This window comes from Stegodyphus dumicola, chromosome 12 (assembly GCF_044657685.1).
Source record: "Stegodyphus dumicola isolate Sdum_Otavi_A_Nest chromosome 12, ASM4465768v1".
In the NCBI taxonomy this organism is placed as follows: Eukaryota; Metazoa; Arthropoda; class Arachnida; order Araneae; family Eresidae; genus Stegodyphus; species Stegodyphus dumicola.
The window spans coordinates 38,323,422-38,347,155 of NC_140779.1; the positions used below are offsets into that span (position 1 = coordinate 38,323,422).

The window sequence follows — 23,734 nt, forward strand, 5'->3', positions numbered from 1 at the left end:
AACAAAAAAATAAATAAACTCCCTTATATTCATATCCTGGAATTTTCAGTTCCCTTTTAATCCATTCCTTTTTCATATATTGTTGCACTGTACTCAAGTTTTCATGTATGTAGAATTTATATACTTTGTATTGTATTTATGCCAATTTATATTTAAATGATAATTTTTACAAATTCTTGCATCACAACTCTAGTTAATAGAAGATGTTTCTAACACCTTGGCAAAGCTTAATCTTCAGCATGTAGCTTATTTTCCAACCTAGTTTCAGACTGAATTATTTGTAAAATTAATTACTTGAAATTATTTGTTAACAAAGATGGTCGCTAAATCACGCTAATAATATTTCTAACTGTTGTAATTTATAATGCAACGAGTTCATGTGATTTATAATATAATTCATTTATAATTTTTTCAGCAGTATTGAAATTAATAGCAAATACTGATAATGCTATACATTTAAATTACAATGATTTAGACTGCCATTGCCTTCTTCACTCATGCTTTTATGCTACATTCCAAATATTTCATAATGGCATACAGGTAAGTTTAACTCATTCACCAAACATGTAAATCTCTAATTCAGCCCACTTTTGTTCTTACGTGTGCTGTATCTTCTATTTTCTTTAATATATTGTTCAGCGTAATTTCAAAAGGTCTTGTGGAAAAATCACTAAACATTGGTAGTTCGACCCGAGTTTCTAATCCCAGTGATCCCCCTGCTCTTTCTTTTTTTGTACTTGTTTACTGTATAAAATGTAGCGTACAAACTTCAGTTCATGAAGTAAAAATACTTTTTTAATTTATTCTTTAAAAATATTATAAAAATTTTCACCTTTACCTTAGCATATCTTTACAAATCCCTCAATTTTACAAATCCTAAGAAAATATAAAGGAAAGAAGTTAACTCAGTTTCGGTGATTGATACCTCGGTGCAAATTATATGTAACATTTTTCAAAAAAAAAAAAAAAAAAAAAAAAAAAGAGTTTACATGGATATCAATAAATTAAGGATTATTTCTCCATCTAATTTTCTTAACGTGTTTATTCCAGAATTTTCTCTTCACAATGTAGCGCTTAACTTTATGAGTTTTCTATAATCATTCAATTTCTCTAGCCATGGCAACTTTGCATACCTTCTGACAAGTAGTTATATTTTTAACCACTGTATTTTAATTCCTGTTGACTATCAGTACATTATTCACTTGTTTCACAAGTGCAACTTTTATTTTATACTCAAATCTACGTAAAATAGCATTAAAACTTCAGTTATGCGGAACTCCTGATCGATTGCTTGTTTTAGATTGAATGAAATTAAACTTAATGTTACTGTTAATTAGCTTGTTATTAATTTAATTGTATTTTTCTAACTAATTATATGTTCAGATATTTCCAAGTATATTACACAAACTTTTGCATCCTAATTTTTAGTTTTTTGGTTAAAAAAATAAGCTTTTATTTATTGAGAGGCATGATTGATTATATTAATTTACAGTACTGTTTATCTAATTCTTTTCTTCTAGATAAATTTTAGAAAAACTTCTTAGCATAATAATTTAAATTTATTTACAATTTATACGTCAGGGATCCAAACGCATAGTAATGTTGTTATAATAGATTTCATGCTAAGTTTTTTTTAATTTAATTATTAATTTCTGCAAACATTTACATGATTGCTTTAATTAACGAAAAATATTTCTAGCACACTTTAACACACTTTGATATGGAATAATTTTTTGCACTCTATTAAATTTTCCAGTCTAGTTCAGACATCTTGACTATTTTTGATGTAATTTATTAAAAATATAATTTGTATGCTTTATAATTATTTAATTTATGATATTATTATAATAAATGAAAGATGTTTGTAATGCTAATATGTATGTTTACCAATACCTTTTATTTTCTTTGTTAGCTCTCGCATTTATTACTGTTATTCAAGTAATTAGCTTGCCTATTAGATATTTTTTACTTGTTCTTGTGATATGTAATTCTATTTATTTATTTTTATTTTCCTCTTGGATACAATTGGCTTCGAAAAGTTAAATTGTAACCCTGTAGGCAGCAGGGGGGAAGAAATTTTGATTGGCGCAGTTGGACTATAGCTCGACTCGGGGGGGGAGAATTTTCATTAGCGCAGTTGGAGTACACCCATTTAAATGCCGAAATACATTTTTACTTAAACAGCTGTGCCGCATATCATTCAAAATTTCAAATAGAAAAATTCAAACATTTATTAATAGACACAAAAGCTTAATTAAGCTATAAAAAAAGCTACTTGCAGAATAAAGCACGTTCATTATTGCATTGGCCACGATGGAGGGAAACTTTCCAAAACGGCAAAAGTAATAACATTTCAGGTTCAAATAACGAGCTTTCATTAATTGCTTAAGCCAATAATTGCGTTTTTATTTACCAAACGTCCTAATATATCAGTGATTTTCTTTTATTTTATCCCCAAACGTCGCTGTTGTCAACACATTTTCATTTGCTTAAGCTGATGTCCTTAACTGCATTACTCTCTCTATGTGTAGAATTGACTTAGCAACGCAGTACAGCTAATTTAAAAGTCAAAATACGTCACTTCTCGAATAATTTAGGAGCAGAAACTACATTTATATTTATAGCATAATTTATGCTAATATATTACGGACGAATTGTAAATTTTCCTGGATTCGAGCCTTAACCCTGTTCTTGTATCCCTTGGTTTCTTCACATTTAAATAATAATAAGAAGGAAGAAAAAAATTACGTTTGTAACTATGTCTACGTTTAATTTTATGAAAAAGAAGTGTAAGAATTTTATTTGTAAAAATTCACATATATAAGTAAAGAAGATATAAATGGAATTTAATTTATGAGGTATATAATTAAAATTCTTGAATACTGAGGTTAAATTTTTAATATAAATTGTAAAAAACTGTTCAAGTATTTGCCGAATTATATTAAGAATAGAAGAAAAGTTTTTGAAGAAAGGTTTCTGTAGGGGTCGTCTGAATTTAAGGTGCAAAGGGTATGAGAAATCTGAATCTTCATATATCAGGAATCTTACGAAAGAGTCGAAATTCGAAAACTCAAATCTTGGCACTTTTTTATAATTTGGACCTTTATACCGTAGTCTAAAAGCCAGTAAACATTTTAACTCAAAACTTTACGAAGGTTATTTTTATTGACTTCCAGAAAAATAAGAATAAAACGCAATTTTGTAATTTCATTATATCTTAATCACCTGGGTTAAGAATGTGATAGCCCTGAGTACTACAAACTTAATTTCTTGGAAAATTTAGTATTTCGATTATGTTAACTCTTACAATAATTTCCGCTTCTACAATTGCTTTGACCTTTAAAATCGCTTCCTTTTAATATTTGTAAAACATTTGGTCTGATTTTTGAGACTGTCATTCCAAGTAAGATATGTTCCTGTATTTAAATTTACTATGTAAGTATTTGTAAATAATTTAATTTAATTCTTCATTTTTTTATTTTATCTCGTAACATTTAATTTAATTTTAATTGTCATAATTATCACAAAGGGGCAATTTGCCCAGAAGGGCTATTAATTTCGTTTTGGCATTTTGCGTTGGTTCACTATAAAACGCGTTTTCTCTTTTCAAATTGTTGCCATCAAATATTAGAACCCTGCATTATATTTAAAAAAATTAAATAATGAAGAATATGCATGAATATATGTATGTTTTTTGCACTGTGAAAAAACAACGGTTCCTAGACACATCCAATTTTGAGTAACGTAGTCCTCCAATCAAATATGGGCATCTTGAAGACCGAGTTGCTAATCTGGAATTTGTTTTATTATCTATTTCATATTTTGTAAACGTTTAACGAATTTCTAATTAATAAAATTAACTATTTCAAAGGGAGGAATGGCAACGCTGTACGGAAGCAAAAAACATTTTTTATCTCCAGCACGCCAGACTGTGTATCGGAAATTCTAAAGATAAAATTCTCTTTTTAAATTATTTTGTGATATTGCTCTTGAATTTAATTTTATGGTTTAAGTGCGAAGATCATGGCATCTAATAAATAAAGTAACAAACGAAACGTTAAAAAAAAACGCCTCTTTGGGCGTAATATAAAAATCTTAAAGCTTTTAGATTTTAAAAAAATTATTTATATATTTATTTATTTTTAATTCACCTTTAGCTCTTTCCATTGTGCTCCTGCACTTCTAATTTTAGAAATTAAGCCTCGACCCTTCAAAGTGTTTTTAACATGTATTGTAAAGGTAGTACTTTATTATTCATGATACACTAAAGCGATTTTGAACACTCATGTCACGTTAATTATTTTTGACGTCGGTTGTTTTTTCGGGTGGCTGTTAATGTTACTGATTTTAAGGGAATGAGACAAATCGCAACCTTTTAGGACCTAATTAATTGAGTGATTTGCAGTTCTGATCTCTGAAGAAGCTGTTGGTCAACTTCCTTTTTGATATATTTTGTTTTCCTTAGTAATTGATAAGAAATAATAACTGAATTAGGATCTATTCTGCATTCTTATACAAATAATAATAAGAAGAATAGAGAAGTAATAACAATTACTTCTCAGCGGTCTTAGGATTAAATAACTTTTTCTTAGATCTTAGAAGGAAAAAAAATAAAAGAGAAGAGAGAGTGAGAGAAGAAGTATCGGAATTTTATAACTAACAGGCAAAAAATTTACTGTTCTAAAAATTTAAATGGAACTCTACATTGATTTCTGAAAAGTTAAATGTAACATCTGCATGTAAACTAGCAAGTATAAAAACAAAGGCCATCGCAGATAATTTTAAAATATTTACCGAAAACATGAGATCCCAAAATTCACTCTACAGCTGTAAAATTTGTTGCAAATGGGAAATAGTTTTTAGAGTTGTAAGCTATTTTTAAAAGCTATTCATCAACGGGCAGATCCTAAATCTTCAGAACCTCGAAGACACTTGCAACTAGCAGACACTCTTTGATAATTGCCAAAATGTTAGGTTAGGTTAATAGATTAAGGGAAATCAACATGAAGGCTATATGCCTGTTGGGAGAGATGCCTTCGTGGGGAACTTTTTTAAGGGAAATTAGCTCAGATCTATGGTACATATGGGGTAAACCACGAAAGTCAACCATGCAGCTAAGCCCGTTCACTGGGATTCGATCCCGAACTACCACTGTTCAGTGACTTTACCGCGCGGCGACTGATGGGCCAAAGGGTAAAAGGATTTAATCGAGAATGTCCGCTTATGCGAGGTTAGACTGTATATATTTCCTTGTTTTGGGGAGGGGCCAGAATTTTCGGCCTCTTATAATTAAAATACATTGGAATGGTTTCTCGGCTAATTCTGAATACAGAAAAGTAAGGATTTCTTATAAGAGAGAGATTTCAGTGCTCCTCTTTCTGACGAAGTGGCATTGAAGTTGATTGAATTCCTCTTCTTTTATATTTTTATTCTTTAAATTTCGTTGATTTTTTTTAAATTTTACTTGTTTGAAGTATTTTAGTTTTAACATTTCACAAATTCTTTTTACAGTTATAGGAGTTTATGAAATTTATTACTTATGAATTTCAGTTTTTAGTCTTTTCGGAAAATTGGTTCTAAATTTCTTACTTTATGTCTTTACTAATAATTTTTCCGCGGCTTAATCCGCGCAAATTCTAGGCATGATTATATTATGTTTTTTTTTCCAAAAAATTGTTTTATAATTATATATATATATATGTATAATATATATATATATAATTACAAATCCTCCTTTCTGAAGGATTTGCCGTTCAAAATAATTAATAATTCTAAATAAATTTCATCATAAGGGATCTAAGGAATCTTCTAAGCTATTTTTCTGGGGTTACAACACAGCCATCTTAGTAAAACAAACTAAATGATTACCCTTATGCTTAAATGAAGAGTATTGTGTCATTGCAAATTTTAAAGCTGCTATTTAAACTTAATAGAATAAGAGAGAAAATAAAAATCATCGCATACTTCTCTCTTTTGATATTCCTGATGAAACTGCAGTCCAAAAACTGATACCATGCCAGAAAACACAGAAACCAACACAAAAATTTCATTTGTAGTCATTTTGTGCCGCATCCAAGAAAATAAAAATTTGCAACAGCGTGTAAGTAGCCTTTAACGAGGCACACAAAACATGAAGTCTGGCATCATTCGTTTTCCGTGCGCTTGTGCTCGCTCATCTGGTTTCGGGAAACTAAAAGCTTCCGAAAGCTGTTCAGTCATCGATCAGACATTAGTGTACACGCAATGATCAAAATTCGGTTCCTAGGTAAAACTGAAAGTATTTTAACAAAAAAAGAAAACATTTTAAAGAGTACATTAATTTTTCTGAATATAATAATTTATGGTAAACAGTTCTAATCTTTCTCTGCCTTAAATTGTAAAGGAAATCTCCGCTATTAAATAATGAAGAATCTGCATGCATGTAGTATGTATATTTGTATGTTTCTGTCATTGTGGGAAAACGATGGCACAGAGAGAGAGCCACTGAATTTTTAATACACATACTAGTCCTCCACCGGAATATATACACCTCGAACCGCTTCGAAGCTCGAATTTTGAATTTCGAATTTTTTTTTTTTTAAATTTATTAGCCCAAACGGGGCTATTAGTTGGCTATTGAATTGGTTCACTATATAAACGACGTATCACTTTTCAAACTGTTGCCTCCAAATATTTCGCCTTGTATTATTTTTAAAGGAATAAAGAGTGATGAAATAATAATGAAGAATCTGGATGCATGTGTGCATGCTCCTCGCATTGAGAAAAGACGCCGGTACTAGAGTAATCAAATTAACGTAGTCTTGAACGCTCAACCCGAACACGCGCGCTCACCCGCGGCAAAGCGGTAAAATTGCTGAACACTAGTACTTCCGACCTGAGTTCCATTCCAGGCGAACGGACTGGCTGCATGGGCATTTTTGTGGTTTTCCTCATGTGTACTGTGTATACGAGCCAGTATCCTTAGAAAATGCCTCCATGAAGACATCCCTCTTTTAGGAGATAACTCTAGTGTGCTTTGATATAATCAACTAAACCGAAACCCGCACGTGTGCACATGGAAACCCCAATTTTGAATTACGAATTTGTTAGCCCAGATGGGATATTTGCCCAGAAGGGCTATTAATTTCGTTTTGGCATTTTGCATTGATACACTATAAATGTCGGTTCACTTTTCGAATTGTTGCCACCAAATATTAGAGTCCTGTATTAAATTTAAAGAAATTAAATAATGAAGAATCTGCATGTACGTATGTTTCTTGCATTGTGACAAAACAACGGTACCTAGAGTCATCAAGTTTTTAATAACGTACGTCTCCACCCGAATATGGGCTTCTCGAAGTCCAAATTTGGAATTTAAAATTTGTTTTATTATCTATTTCATATTTTATAAAGCATTTATGAGTTTTTGATCAAGAAACTCAACCATTTCAAAGCGAGCAACGGCAACACTGCAGTTAAAAAAAAGAAAAAAAAATTATTTCTGCGCGAGACTGTGCGTCGGAAATTCTAAAGATATGCTCCTTGAAATATTTTCTGATATTACTGTTGAATTCAGTTTTATGATTTAAATGCGAAGAACATGATATTTAAGAAATAAAGGTTACATACAAAACGTTAAAAAAAACGCCCGTTTGGGCGTACTGTAAAATCTGAAATCTTTCAGATTTTTATTATTATTATTTATTTCATATTTTGTAAAATTTTAAAGAATTTTTGCTTAACATACTCAACGATTTGAAAGAGATCAGGAAAAAATGTAAAAAATGCAGAATATTTACCTTTCATTTTAATTTAACAAACTCGGCTTAAGGAAAAATGAGTGATATACACAATTTTTTGATTGTATTTTCAAATGACATATTTTGTTTCTTACAAAATTACGCATGAAATCAAACCTTCCAAAATTGCTTATGTTATTGAAGTAATAGTTTAACCGTATGAAGAATTAAATGTATGAGTTATGGCCGGAAAATTTTGAAAATTGTGACGGCGCTTTTTTTTTTTCCCAGAGATATTAAGAAATTAAAAAAGTCTCTGTTGTGCATTTTTGTTTTCAAGTTATATCAAAAACAGTTTTAAAATCTTTTGACTTTATGTTTGAAAACTTTTTTATTTAAATTAATTTCAAATTAACGCGTTCTGCGACATCATGTCACAGTATCATAAATAAGCGTTAAATAAAGTTACGAAATGATTTATGCTCCTTTTCGAAAATGTATAATCTCTTAAGAAAGTTGTTAAAAGTTTCAATTTTTGGTTTTAGTTTTATAAATATTTTCGAAGAAGGAAACCAAACTCTAAATAAGGAAAAGAAGTGGTCATCCATCAAAGCTTATTTCCCAACACTTGCAGTTTTTGCTTTAAAAATGTTTAAGAGACAGCATTTAAGTGCTATTACCAAATTAGTTTCTACTGAAACTATCAGAATAGTTATTAGGTCCGTTGGATAGTATGATTGATTGATCAGCAAGGAAAAAACATCGTAAGGGAAAAACAATCATTTTCTCAGATTTTAATTTGCAAAATCAATGATAAGCAGAATTTTATCATACTGACATGAAGTCATCTTATTAAAAAGAATATTGTTGCGTGCGTACGGGTTCGTTACAAAATGAATGCACAAATCCGATGAAAAATGAATAAGATTTATTATTATCACAAATAAATAAAACACAATACTTCAATTTTCTCAGATATTCGTGTAATATATCTCACAGTAGTAATCTTTTAACTACTCAAACGTTCAAAAGAATTTAATTTAAAACAGCTAAAGAAAGCTAATCCGCGAATTCGCTACAGTCAACAAGAGCAGTTTTCTAAACAAACTCTTAAAACAACAACAAGCTAACTAAAATAACTGACTGACTGAATTGAGAGGTTTTCCTCCTTTTATAAGATTTTAAAATCGCGCGCGAGAATTTTCTAGTACTTTCTCGAAATCAAAAAGAGATATTTATTAAATGTTACATGCACGTGCTTTTGTATTTTCAATTTTCCGGCTTAGCTTTCTTTTAATATTCGTCACGCGCTGCACTGCGCGGGAAATAAAACCATTTAATTTACAATTCAACTAACATAAGTTATTTAAATACCAAATCCGTAACACTGCCCCCTTCCCAAGGACTGCACGTCCCGGGCAGTACAATCCCTGGACAGGAAGCCAAACTTACAACTGTAGCATAAATGCAATGGTAAGCATTACATTACGATAATAAACAACATGAACAATAAATGCAATAAATAAAACAAATCAAATGCTATCAAATACAAATCAAATACAAAATACAAATCAAATAGTCTTACACTATTTACAATTATTTACACTACGTACTATGGCCATAGTAATGAGCTAACCTTTCGTAATGAACGACTTTAGGTTTAGAGTTCGAAGACTTACGAATCCGAACCACGACGTCATTCAGTTTGTTCAGCACTGTATATGGACCATCCGAAGGTGACTGTAATTTAGGACTGAGTCCTTTTCGTTGAATCGGGTTCCACAACCACACTTTGTCTCCTTTGTTGGATCTATGTCTAGTAACTCTCGTGTTGTATCTGGACTTAACTTTCTCCGTCGCCAGGTTGACTCGCTTTCGTGCGGAACCGTGCATCACTTCAAAACGGGCCTGTACATCTTGGATGTATTCCTCAGGCGATGAAGGCGCGCATCCGTATGGCGATCAAACAGGCGGTCACAAGGCAGACGAAGGTCACTCCCGAAGAGCATTTGTGATGGGGAATAGCTGGTAGTCTTGCATTTCTTTTCGACCCTAGTATGATTTCGGCAGCTTCCAAAATGTGTGCATAAAGTGTTCCTGATCAAGTAGATACCAATTTTGTGAAATTCGACCTGCAAATTTCAAAGTTATGGTGATTTTGGATAATTAGTTGTGGTTTAGTGTTGCGAGATTCCAGCAATGGGGTCTTCGTTTTGTGAAGTTTTGGATCGTGTTTTGTGCCAAACAGGTGTAGAAATTATGTTCTACAGCTTCCGTGAATTGCATCGATTTGCGTCATATGTATTTTAGATAAGTATTTACTGATTTATCTTCAATTTTGTATTTGTTTACATTGTACTTTGTGTTCATAGACTGATATTAAGCTAGAGACTGTTTTCGAATTAATTAATGGTCCTTTTGGTGAAATTAATTGCAATTTTCTTTTAAATATTAATGTTTTTTATGATTTTATGACTTACAAAAAATTTTTGGACAGTTTTATCACAATTAGGATAATTAATTAAGATTTTTATACTATGGTACAAAAAGGACGCTATCTTACACCACTGTTCTTCGAAATTCTTAAGAGTCTGTAACCGGAAGTTGCCATATGCATAGAAAATCTGTTCTAAATTTATATGTTGTTACTGATTATAATCTCTAGAGAAGTAATGTTTTTGAACTTGTCAAACTAACGTTCTGAGACTGTGGTTCTTACCTGGAAAACTCCATAGACTATATGTTAAATTCATGCTTATATTACTACTTGAAGTCAAGTGATAATTGTTTTCATTTCTGTGCTATAATGTTCCTTGGGGTCCTTTTTGTTAATTTAATAATTCAAATCGTACTTACTTTTAATTATTCTTTTGTTAATTAATGATTTTTGTTTAATTGGTTCTTTTCCGCTTACCGATTTGTTTTTCATAGTGTTTTTATTTCTGTTTCACTTTTAAGTCATATGTTTAAGGGTTTTATGATTATATAGTAACTCCCTCTGCAGAAAAGCCCATTTTATAGAATTATAATAAAATGTCTCATTCTAATGTTACGCTTTCTCCGGCACATTCAGTTTCTTCAGTCTTTGAATCTTCTCCTGGCTCTGTACAAGATTTGGATCCAGAAAAGGCAACTGGGAACCATCTATCATTTATTAATGAATCCTATGACGGTATCTTAGCATTTTTAGTTGATGCCAATGCAAAACATAAATTAAATAATAAAGATGCAGCAAAACTTAAAAAGTTTGTAAGCAATATCAGATCACATTCAAACAAACGTGAATTATACATAGCTCACCTGGAAGGTTTTAACGCCTGCTTGAAGGAAAGAGTCTCTTCATTGGAGGAAAAGAATTCTTTGTTGGAAAAAAGACTTTTGGAACTTGAGTTAAAATTTAATCAGTTAACACAGCTTGACCAAGCCACTGTCTTACCACATTCGGAAATAGCGTCTGATTTAGAGGTTTGTCATTCACATAGTTTAGACGGTAAATTTGATAAAGTGAATTCGGAGTTATCTTCTGCAGAAATTGTTAGGCTCACTTCGAAGCCTTCACAGGTAAGGAAGATTCCAGCTCAACAGGATCACGTTTTGATTATCGAGGCTAAAGATACAAGCAGATCGCCAAACAGTATTAAGACGCAATTAGTTCAGAATATTAAACCGCAAAGGCTCGGAGTAAATATTTTACAAGTTCGTCCAACAAGAGCCAAAGAGTTACTTGTTCGTTGTAAAGGGGAAGAGCAATTGGTGACATTGAAAAAGGCCATTTTGGAAAACTCGGATTTGAAAGAACATTTGGACCTGAGAATTCCAAGACTACCAAGAGTGTCTTTCATAGTTTTTGGGGTTCCTCAGGATACTACTTGTGAGGAACTACAAATTGCTTTTCAAGGACTCTTATCATCAGGTGAGAAGAATTTTGTTTTTCCAAGGGAACCCAGATCCAGAACAGAGGGTACGTGCAACTGGCTTGTTGAGGTGTCTAGAGAACAGGCACAATTGTTGAAGGACCTGAAGAGAGTCTATATTGGTTTCGCATCGTGCTTCTTTCGAGAATTTCATAAAGTGACGCGTTGTTATCACTGTCAAGCCTTTGGTCATTTAAGTCTAATTTGCAAAAATCCACCGGCCTGTGCAAAGTGCGGGAAGGGCCACCTTACTCAGGAGTGCTCCGAAAGCATTGCAAATTGCGTCAATTGTAGTCACTCCAACGCCTCTGCAGGAACGAAGTACGAGACATCACATCAGGCTAGCTCATCACAATGTCCGCTATACAGGCAGGAGATTCTTCACCTCAGCAACACTCAGAAGTGACAGGCTCAATGAACATACCTGTTACTCAGAGCATCTCGGGTCTGACTTGTGCACAAGTAAATTTACAGAGATCAAGGGCAGCTACTTTAAATTTTATTGATTTTATGATTAGAAATGAAATACAGCTTGCTCTCTTACAAGAACCTTATGTCAAAGATGGCAAGATCATTGGATTACCAAACTGTAGTAAGATATTCTTTTCTGGTTCTCTTAAAGCGTTGATAATATATAACGGCCCTCTAATCCATTTTTTGTGGCGAGAACTTTAGATGCTGTGACAATTCGCTTGCAATTTATCAATAGAAGTATTAATATTACTAACGTTTATTTTCCACCGATGGCCGATTTAGATAGCAATTTAACCGAACTTTGTTCACATATTATTCATAATGATCATTTGCTTATTGCGGGTGATTTTAATGCTACGAGTCCTCTTTGGGGTGGAAATCAAGAAGATCATAGGGCTGCTAAAGTTCTTGATTTTATTCACGAAAACAGATTGTGTGTTCTTAATTCCCCCGATTCAGAGCCAACATTCTTGACTGTCAGAGCCAAGGGTTGGCCTGATATTACATTAGCTTCATCTCCTTTTGCAATTTCTATTACAAATTGGAGGGTGTTGACAGGTTTGTCTATTAGTGATCATCAAATTATTTTGTTTGAAATTGGAATCTCGGAAGACATAATTTTGAAACGTAGATTTAAAACTTCATATGGTGGACATGAAAAATTTATTGAGAAACTTCGTCCACGAATTTCTCAATTTATAAATTTATTTGAATCTAATACTTCTCGAGAGGATTTAGAAAATAACTACGACTTTTTTATTGGTTCATTGATGGATGCAGCAACAGCGTCCTATAAGTCGAAAAGAGTACGGATTAAAACCTCTACATCATGGTGGTCTGACTCGCTCACAATAAAAAGGAACAAAGTTCGTGCTTTAAGGAGACGTATGCAAAAAGAAAGGGATGACAATATAAGGCATTCATTTAAAATTTCTTATAAGAAGGAACTAGCAATTTTTAAAAGATTGATTATAAAGACAAAAAGTGAATCTTGGAAGGCATTTTGTGCTGCTATTGAAAATCCTTATGGCATCACTCAAAAGTTTGCAGTGGACAGAGTATTTCGACCTCTTCAGCTGCCAGTAGAGGTAGCTCCGGACTGTACTTCTCTGGGAGAGAAATATAAAAAAATTTTAGATGAGTTATTTCCATTGGATTTGGAGATTGACGATATGGATTTACATAAAGTAATGCGAGAAAAATTTAAAAATCAAACTTGGAATTCTACTTTAAGTGACTCTGCCCTCCTGGAGCTTGAGGAGTTAGAAAATACAATTCGTTCTCTACCGTCTAAGAAGGCCCCCGGACCAGACGGTCTTGATAATATTATCATAAAGATACTTTTCAAAGAATTCCCCCAATTGTTGTTATCTTTATATCGAGCATGTTGGAAATTGGCTTTATTTCCACGGCAGATGAAAATTGCCGAAATAGTTTTATTTGGCAAAAAAGGTAAAGATCCTGCTATTTTGTCTTCTTATAGACCAGTGAGTCTTCTTTCTTCTTTAAATAAACTCTTTGAAAAATTAATATTGAACAGACTAAATTATTTTCTAACTGAAAATAAAGTGATCAGCGACTTTCAATTTGGATTTAAAAAGGGGGTTTCAACTGAAATGGCTGTTTTTAATCTGCTAAACACAGTAAAACGCAACAGGGATGGTAACAGGCACACGTTAATCATCTCCATTGATATACGTGGTGCATTTGACACGGTCTGGTGGCCTGACATAATTGATGCATTGGATAGCGCAAACTGCCCTGTAGAAATTTTGAATTTAATTCGAAATTATTTGGAACAACGCAAAATTCAATTAACCCTGGATAATGAAATTTTAATAAAAGATTTGCAAAGAGGCTGTCCACGGGGTTCCTGTTTAGGACCAACCCTGTGGAACTTAGTCGCTAATTCGGCCTTTGGTATGTTTGAAAATACTGAACAAGTAACTTTGCAAGCTTATGCCGACGATTTTCTGTTAATTATCTCAGGCGTAAAGGACATTGAAGTAAGAGCTCAACAAGCGATTAATAAGTTTGTAGAGTGGGCAGACATGCATAAATTAAGAATTTCCGAAGAAAAAACTACTATGTTGTTTATCGGTAGGAAAAGAAAAATGCGTCGAAATCCGTCTATAAAAATCCATGGAAGGCCAATAAAATGTGCAAACACCTTGAAATATTTAGGCTTTGTTATCAGCAATACACTGTCTTGGTTTCCACATGTGAAACATCTTAAACAGAGATGTGCCGTTCTTACAAATGGCATGACAAAGACTATGGGCCTTAATTGGGGTACTTCCCCAAAAATCTTGCGGCTGTGGTATAAAACAATCACTGAAAGAGTTCTTTTGTACGGAGTCTCCATTTGGGGTTTTGATATGAACAAAACTATGAGTGGCTTACTGAATTCAATACAGAGGCATCAGCTATTACTTATTTCCAAAGGTTTTAGAACAACCTCGACAGCCTCACTGCAGATTTTGGCGGGTATACCTCCATTAGATCTGCAGGCTCAAAGAGACTCTTTCTTAGGACGGATCCTACGATTACGATTGAATGGGGATTTATGGAACCAACATCACCTAGTAAATGATTATGAACTACGGGTTCCATCTAATCTTGGCCATCCTGCCTCTTTAAAACTCAAATCTGCAGTCAATTTATACTATACGGCTCCAGTAGCCAATGACATTGCTCTATTTACAGATGGTTCTAAAACTGAACGTGGAACAGGTTGTGCATTTTGTGTATTTAACAATACTCAAAAGGTATATACATGGACTCGAAGGCTTGATAACAGAAATACTGTTTTTCAGGCAGAACTTTTAGCGATAAACGCTGCTCTCACTTATGTTAAAAGAAATCTATTGGGCAAGACTAAGATCTTCAGTGATTCATTATCTAGTCTGCAGGCTATCTCAGACATTACGAATAGAAATCCGATTGTACAAGTTATTCAAGAGAAATTGCTAAGATTTAATTCATCTGAAAGACCACTTCTTACCTGGGTGCCAGCTCATGTTGACATACTGGGCAACGAAGAAGCAGATACTTTAGCTAAATGGGCTGCTAATGATATCAACGGAATTGAAAATCCAACGAAATTGCCTTTTTCACACTTGAAGAGCGAGACTTTAAATACACTGCTTGTGAAATGGCAGGAAAGATGGACTAATGACACCACAGGAAGACGAGTCTTCTCTTTCTTTCCAAAAGTTTCACTCAGTCAAAGAAGCACATCGAATTTTTATACTCAATTTTTCACTGGTCATGGACCTTTTAATACATATCTCTTTCGATTTGGACTACGTACGACTGAGCTTTGTTCTTGCGGGGAGTTGGGAGACTCTGAACACTTTATCTTTCACTGTCCATTTACTAAAAACCTTCACTTGAATAAACCTTTAGATCAACACAGGCCAAAATGGACTGAAATGATATTAAAAAACTCTAGTGAGAGTAAGAAATTTAAGGAAATTATGCTTTTCTGTCAGGAATTAAATTTTTCTGTAAATAATTCTCTCAGATCATCTCTATTGGGAGTGAGTAATTGACTTTCAGCGACTGTTAGATTTTTACTGTATAATAGTAATTGTTTAACTTTGTGTGTTTGATGCTTATTATTGTTCAGTTTTGTTGTTTCCACTACTTATGTTACTGATTTAAAATTAGAAGTGGTTTTACGTAGAACAGACGTATCTGACATTGAATGCATCTATGCTCTTATAAATTGTAACGGTTAATTGTAGCCTATTAGTTTTGTAATTGTTAATTAAATTTAACAGAAAATTTTTGTGACAATTTTATTATTTTGCATATTTTAATGCGTTCTTTTGTAATTGAATTGATTCACTTTGGTGAATTTGATAGGCATTAATTGTGCATTCTATTATAAAAATTTGCATTCACGATAGTTATTTTATATTAATTTTCTTTACTTTAATCTTGAATGCATTTTGTTTTTGATTTTGAAATTCTGTAAAATTTTGTGTCGGCATTTTTCTAGTATTGCATTTGTCTTAGCGATGCCAGCAAACCTAATCTAGAATAATTATTTTGTATACCTTTTTGCACTTTTCTGAATTGAATAGTTGACCTGTTTTTGTGAATTTTATTGGTTTTACTTGAGTTCTCTATTGTAAAATGTGCACTTAAGGCAGTATTTTATAATAATTTTCTTTGACTTATTTTTGAATGTATGTGGTTTTTGGAATCGGAATTTTTCATATATTTATGTTGGCATTATTCTTGTACTGTATTTCTATCGCGTCGCCAGCAAACCTGATGTAGAGTTTTTATATTACTTGGAGTGGTTTTGTTTTTAAACCAAATTTATGTTTTGCATTGTAATAATATCTCAGGTTCAGTGTAATTTATGATAATATTGTTCAGGTATCATAGTTATTGGTTCTTAATTCTGAATTCATATGAAAAAATTTTATTTGGCAGTTTATTATTGTCTTAGTTTATCTTTATGCATTTTTTTTTTCTAAATTGAATGGTTCTTCTTGAATTTGTAAATCTAATTGATATTAATTGTGTATAATGCAGTAATGGATGTATTATATTTTGTTTGTACTATAGTTTTTATTTAAATTAGTTGGACTCAGTTTTGAAAGTATTTCGTATTTTCAGTACAAATTATGAAAGTATACTCGGTTTATTGTTTGAATGCTATAGGTACTACTTGTAACATGCTTTCTTTAGGGTCTTTTATGACTATGTTACTTATGTTCTTGTGTTCTTGAAGGCCTTGTATGCCACTGTAAACTTATTCTGCTTAGTCATAATAAATAGCTTCTGGAGGCAGGGGCTTTAATCCGTGTAAGGCAGACATCATGTCAGCTAGGTAATGGAGCCCCTGTTCTCTGGTTAACAGCTTCCCGAGCTGGGTCTGTCGAGCAAGGTGTCGGCATTTCCAGATGAGGATCCCTTCTGAGGATGGATAGTCATGTCTTCAGATGCTGAAAGCAGTTTGTTGTTTTTGAAGTCTAAGGAAAAGTTGTATTTCCTTAAAAAGTCCAGTCCGAGTATGCATGGATCTGTAATATCCGCCACATATGCCGTGTGATGGTAGGCGACACTTCCAAACTTGATGTTCACGTTTAACTTCCCAGCTATCTCGATCTTGTCACCAGACGCAGTCTGAAGGGTAGCACAGGATAGCGTCCAAATAAGTTTATCTTTAAACTGTTCAGTTAAATCTTTCCTAATGATGGTAACATTAGCTCCTGTGTCAATGATCATATTGCAAGGAACTCCATCGATATTTCCATTGATGGACAGTTCGTTACTGTTGCCACTCACTCTAGAAATCTTGAGTGCTTTAAAACAAGCTTTTTCATTATCTGGCAACCTCCGTTCCTTGATATGGTCATTAATTTGTTTCCTGCGTCGTTGCTGAGAAATGGTCTCAATTTCCGTACCCTGGAGTGTTCTGCAATTCTTTCGTACGTGGCCTTAAGTTCCACAGTTCCAGCACTTTGGTTTCTTGTCAATCATTTTCTGTCCCGTGGCATTTAATTGTCTATTTAACCCGCCTCTCTTATTTTCCGTGCTCAGGGGTGTTCTGCAGTTCCTTCGTATGTGGCCTTCAACACCGCAGTTCCAGCACTTTAGGGTTGATTTCTTCTCATCAATATTCCGTCTCAAGGCATTATGATCATTGTCAAATCATCCGTTTTATTATCCGTGCCCTGGGGTGTTCTGCATTGCCGTCGTATATGCCCTTCAATACCACATTTCCAACACCTTAGAGCCACTTTGTTCTCACTCCTACTCCGTATCAAAGCATTGACATCTCTAGCTAAATCATTTAAACGAGCCATCAGTTGATCCACTGGCTCGTGGACTAGCATAGCTCTGACTGGGTAGCGGTCTGTATGAGTTGCTTGCTGGGTTGCCTCGAATTTCATGGCGTACAACAGAGCACTTTTTATATCCTTAACATCCGCCATTCGCAGTGCTTTCTGTATTTCAGGGTCTCGGATGCCATCGATGAAATATTGCAACGACAGGATTTCTCTTGTTTCGATCGGGCACTCCAAAAAGGCGTAATGTGACAGTCTTTCAACATCCGTGGCGAGCTCCTGAAGTGTTTCGGTAGGCTTCTGCTGCCGAGATTTTAGTTGAAGCCTGCTGTAGTCTTTTAAACACTTTTCTCTGAAGCGCAGCTCCAAAGCGCCAGATAGAGCTTCAAAGTGTAATCTTCGGTTTTCGGGAAGAGTCAGCAGAATATCCGCTGCGTCTGCTCTCAGGGAAGGGGCGAGATGACAGACCTTAGCTTGGGAATCCCATCCATTGGCATCCGCCACTATAGAAAACTGTGTTTTATACACTTGCCAAGAGGTTTTCCCATCATATGTAGATAACTTCAGAGAGGGACGAGCAGGCATGGGTAAAAATTTAAAACCATCACTATTGTTCTCTGCCGTTGCTACGAATTTCTTTAAAATATCCATTTCTTTGGCAACTGCAGAAACTCTCTCATCAATTTGTTGTTTAAAGGAACAAACTCTTCCTTCTATTCCTTCTTTGACCGAATCAACTCTGTAACCTATTTTTTGTTCCACGGCCAAAACTCTGTCTTCTATTTGCTCTTTCACAGAAGAAACTCTATAATCGATGTGTTGTTCTACAGCCGAAACTCTCTGTTCTATTTGTTGTTTGACAGAAGAAACGTTTTCTTCAATTTGCCCAACTTTGTTTTCAACCGCGTCCATTCTGCCTTCCATAGCCTCAAATTTACTTTCTATTATGCAGGTAATTTCCCTTTTCATCTCTTCCTGTCCTGCTTCAATCTTCTCTTGACCTGCTTCAATCTTTTCTTTGACTGCATCTTGACCCAATTTCATTTCTTCCTTAACGGAGTTGGCGGCCCCTTCCATCTTTTCTTGGAAAGTAGCAAATGCAGTCATCATTTGCCTGAATTGTTCTTCCATCGCTCTTGTAATTGGCATTCAAAATACCACTTCTGACACCAAAAATTGTTGCGTGCGTACGGGTTCGTTACGAAATGAATGCACAAGTCCGATGAAAAATGAATAAAATTAAATCACAAATAAATAAAATCACAAATAAATAAAACACAATACTTCAATTTTCTCAGATATTCGTGCAATATTACGATATCTCACAGAAGTAATCTTTTAACTACTCAAACGTTCAAGAGAACTTAATTCAAAACAGCTACAGAAAGCTAATCCGTGAATTCGCTACAATGAATAAGAGTAGTTTTCTAAACAAACTCTTAAAAAAACAACAAGCTAACTGAAATAATTTTCAAGTTCCAAGTTACACTTATGCCGAGATTATCAAGCATTCTGTTTGATGTGTTCCGGCTGTCATCAGACGTTTGCTCTTTGAGCGCTGAAAAGAGAATTCGAAGTGTGAGTCCAGAAGGGCAGGAGCTAATGGCGAATAAAATAATTTGAGAGGTTTTCCTCCTTTTATAAGATTTTAAAATCGCGCGCGACAATTTTCTAGTACTTTCTCGAAATCAAAAAGAGATATTTATTAAATGTTACATGCACGCGCTCTTGTATTTTCAATTTTCCGGCTTTCTTTTAATATTCGTCACGCGCTGCGCTGCGGGAAATAAAACCATTTAATTTACAATTCAACTAACATAAGCTATTTAAATACCAAATCCGTAACACTTGGCATATTAATGTTCCTTCAGATAATTATATTATAGTCTGGAGAAGAAAAGATGAAGCAATCTTTTAAAGAATTTGGTATCTAAAGTAAAGCATTGTGGAAAAGATGTCGTAATATTGAGGTGCATTGCATTTTAGTTTTTACTGATGCTAAAAGGGATCATGCAATATATGTTAACAATTTTAAGATAGAATTTTAAAATAGAAGACATCAGCCCAAAACATATGGTGTGAAAAATAATTTTGTATTGTTTCAAGATCCAGCATATAGCTTTAGATGTTCGCTAGTAATCGTTTATATATATATATATATGTGTGTGTGTGTGTGTAAGAAAAGGAACATGTAAAAGATTAAATTAGCAGCGTAAATTAATTTCCCTTCTCAAATTTAAAAATAGTAATCCCTATTTCGAGACTGTTCTATGTCATACGATTCTTACGTAATTATTATGATGTAAATGGAACTGAAACTCAAACAGCCAATAGTAATTTTACAGAAATATTAACTGTCCAATTGAAATGCTTTGAAAACCAAAACTAACTCAGTTTGACTTAAAATTTCATCCTGAACATTAAACATTACGCATTTGCTTTCCACGCTTTGGCCTAGTTACGCTGCTGTCTGTCTGCTGCTGCTTTCTTGCTACAAAGTTATCAAAAATGTAAGTATTTTTAAAAAGGCACATTTAATGTGCCGACTTGTGTGTAGCTAAGAATAAAACTGAAGATTTAATCTGCCTCCGCTTCCAATTTCCTAGTCATTACGGATCAACACTTCTACGTCATCAATTATCCTGCTCCTGAATATATTACATATATATATATATATATATATAATATATATCTTTCAAAATCTTTCAAATAATAAATTAATAATAGACATTTAACTCCTGTCTTCATTCTAAAAATAACAGAGCAATAATTTTTCTAACTAAACGAAAAAGATCCGTCATCTAATATGTATTGCACACTTATCCATGAAATCTGAACCGGACATCTGGACATTAATCTGCCATGTAATCTGAAATGGAATTAGGTATGAAAAGGTAATTGCATCGCAAACCCCGTCTCGCAGGTGTGAACGGAACTCCCGTATTTTATGCCCTTATGACTATGCCTCTATGCATGGAGGTAGGAAGTAACATGGAGTAGCCCTAAACAAGTTTCTCCCGTACCCTGCTCTGAAGCACCGGCGATCCCTACGTGGTGACCAAAACATTGGGTCATTTACCATTGAGTTCAATGGGATTTGACGCGTTCGGATGTAAATATTTTGTAATTACGTTGTAAATATACATATAAATGTATATATTTTCTTTTTCTACAACACTTCAGAGTCCTATGTATATGAAAACAACATATTTTTAAACAACATTTCATTCTGAACGGAATTAAATGCTATACTTTTCACAGGACAGTTTTCTCAGAATGGTTTACTTTGAATGAAATATTTTCACAAGTTTTTGTTAAATACATTAGAAAAAAAAAATGAAGGTAATTCGATTTTATTCGGTTAAGGTACAAAAATTAAGATCAAAGTTTATTGTATCATTAATATTAAAATTATGCATTATTTCTTTTCTATTTATAGAGCTTCTTTTTAAAATACTATCTTAAACATGACATGATTTTTTGGCTTCTGAGGCATCTTTTAAATTGAAAAATGTAAGTCAATTTATAATTAATGCTCTATTCGGTTCATTTTAAATTAGAGAATTATTAGGAATTAGCGAAATACTTTCAATAGTACTTGACTTTCTCTGAACATTTCTGAAAGGGAATAAAATAAGTTTTTTTTTAAAATTTTTTTTTAACTATTATTTAAAACTTGTAACTGAGTTATTATAAAATGTAAGGGGAATAATTCTTTTAAATATACTTATCAAATTTTTTTTTACCTTTCATTTCAACAATACATATTCCAAAACTCTTTATTACGTTCTTAAGTGCGCATCTCATAGCATTTGCTTTACAATACCTTTTAACAGATTGCTTTCCAATACGAACAATTCTTGCTTAAATAGTTTTATAACGTATTTGTCAACAGGATTTCAATTTATGTTTACAATTCAATATTAAGGTTATTATATATTTAGATAACATTTATAATCATTATAATTTAGATACATTTAATCATTAGATTTCTTCACAGTACTTTCACATTTGTTTATAAATGAATAAATTCTTCATTTGAAATACATTTATAAATAATTTAATGAATATTTAAGTATTTTGTCAAAGGCAGATACATGCTTTTTGCAAGCACATGTATAAATACCCATACATATTTCCTATTTTTCATTTCCGGCATGTGCAAATCTTTAATTTCTGTGCATTCACTATATTTTTCGTGTAATTTACACTAATTTAGCATACACTCGAAAGTTTTACATAAAAATATATATGAATATAATTTGAATAAAAATCATATGTATTATTTTATGGAATTATATGTATTATTTTATGGAATTATATGTATTATATGTATAATATATGGATGTGAAAAAAATTTGTTTTATTTAAAACATTTTGGCGTTTGGAAAATAGAATAAAAGTAGCGAATACTCTATCAAGGGTATTGAAAGGCGTATACAATTTTAAATGTACGGTAAGGTATTTTTCATTCTTTAAGCATAACATTTTTCTTAAAATCTATATTTTTGTAGTTCAACAGTTTAGAATTTTATAAAACAAATTCATAATCAAAATCGCTGTTGTTAGTTATCGAAAAATAACCAAGATGTGATTTTTGCGTAAATGTCACTAAACTATACAAATTGCTATTATCCATCACACTATGAATGTTTCTTTCATGCGAAAGTGTCAATATTTCGATTTGTATGGAACTGTCGTGTGTCGAAATACTATCAGAACCATGTCAAGCGAGTTTCTGAATGTAAACAAAGAACACCCCATCTGGTGACCCAAGCTTCAAAGCAGTGCTTCACTTCTAGCGCTGGTTGGCCCCTCCTCCGTTTCCTACCTCCATGCCTCTATGCCGTTTATGCCCCCGCCTGAACGCAGCCTAAGGAGATTCATTCAGGAATCTAGAAAAGAGCAGAAGTGCAGCTCCCGCCGCATGCCAGAATGACCAACCAAAGTACAACCCCCCCCCTTTCTTCGCTCTTTATTTTTGCTTCTAGATGCTTGTGTCGTCTTGCTGCTAGCCACGCAGTGTTTATTTTTTCAGTTTTCTTCCGTTGTTTAAGAAATAAGCTGTAGGAAATTTGGGGGTGCATAGCGCACCCACAATGATGATGTGTATTTTCAAGGAATAAAATTATGTGTGAAATTTATCGTTATGTGTGTTCTTCGAGTGTCATCTTGCTAACTGCGCAGTTATAATGTAGAGAATCATCGTCAATCCGTAGCAACTTTCTTTCACCTAGCGCAGTCTTATTACAGTAATGACGCAGTCCTATTACAATAATGGAGCAGTGATATTACATATGTATAGACAATCCTATTTATTTTATTTGAGCGATAAACTTCGCGGAAAATAGCAAGGTTCGTGAACGAAATGGTTTGAGACAAGATTAGAGCCAACCATTGTAGCACTTATCTTGACTTAAACTAAATGAAAAGGAAAAAATCCGGTGTCCTGTTCTCTTTAACCTGGTCAGCTGTTTTGTTGTATTTAAAGTTCCTATATTTGGCATTTAAAATGGCCCTGCTAAATGACTAATACATTTTCTAGTGCCAAAGTTTTTAATAATTTTGGAACATTTTCCCTACTACTCTAAGTAAAGTCTCTACATGATACGTGCGATGAGTTCTCGCAAGATTTCTTAGCATGTGGATTCTTCATTGCCCCTTATAAAGCCTTAACCAGGAAATCTTAATCATCCGTAATTTATTCACCATTTACCTAAATTAAGAATATTACTTATGCGTTATGTATTTAAAATGTTTTCCATTGACAACACCTTTTTCGTTTCAGTTAATTGACAGATAAATATTTATCTGATCT

The 23,734-nt window shown here is 33.2% G+C and overlaps 2 protein-coding genes across 2 annotated transcripts in view; one reads left to right on the forward strand and one right to left on the reverse strand.

The window, feature by feature from the left end:
* Positions 1-6,136, reverse strand: part of LOC118194741 (glycine receptor subunit alpha-2-like) — a 149,399-nt gene extending 143,263 nt beyond the window's left edge. The window contains exon 1 of the mRNA XM_085827636.1: positions 5,965-6,136. Within this exon, the coding sequence (XP_085683762.1) occupies positions 5,965-6,050 (86 nt within the window). The 5' untranslated portion in view covers positions 6,051-6,136. The remainder of the gene's footprint in view (positions 1-5,964) is intronic.
* The window catches only part of tmod (tropomodulin), a 123,476-nt gene that overhangs the window by 29,593 nt on the left and 70,149 nt on the right, over positions 1-23,734 (forward strand). The window lies entirely within an intron of this gene.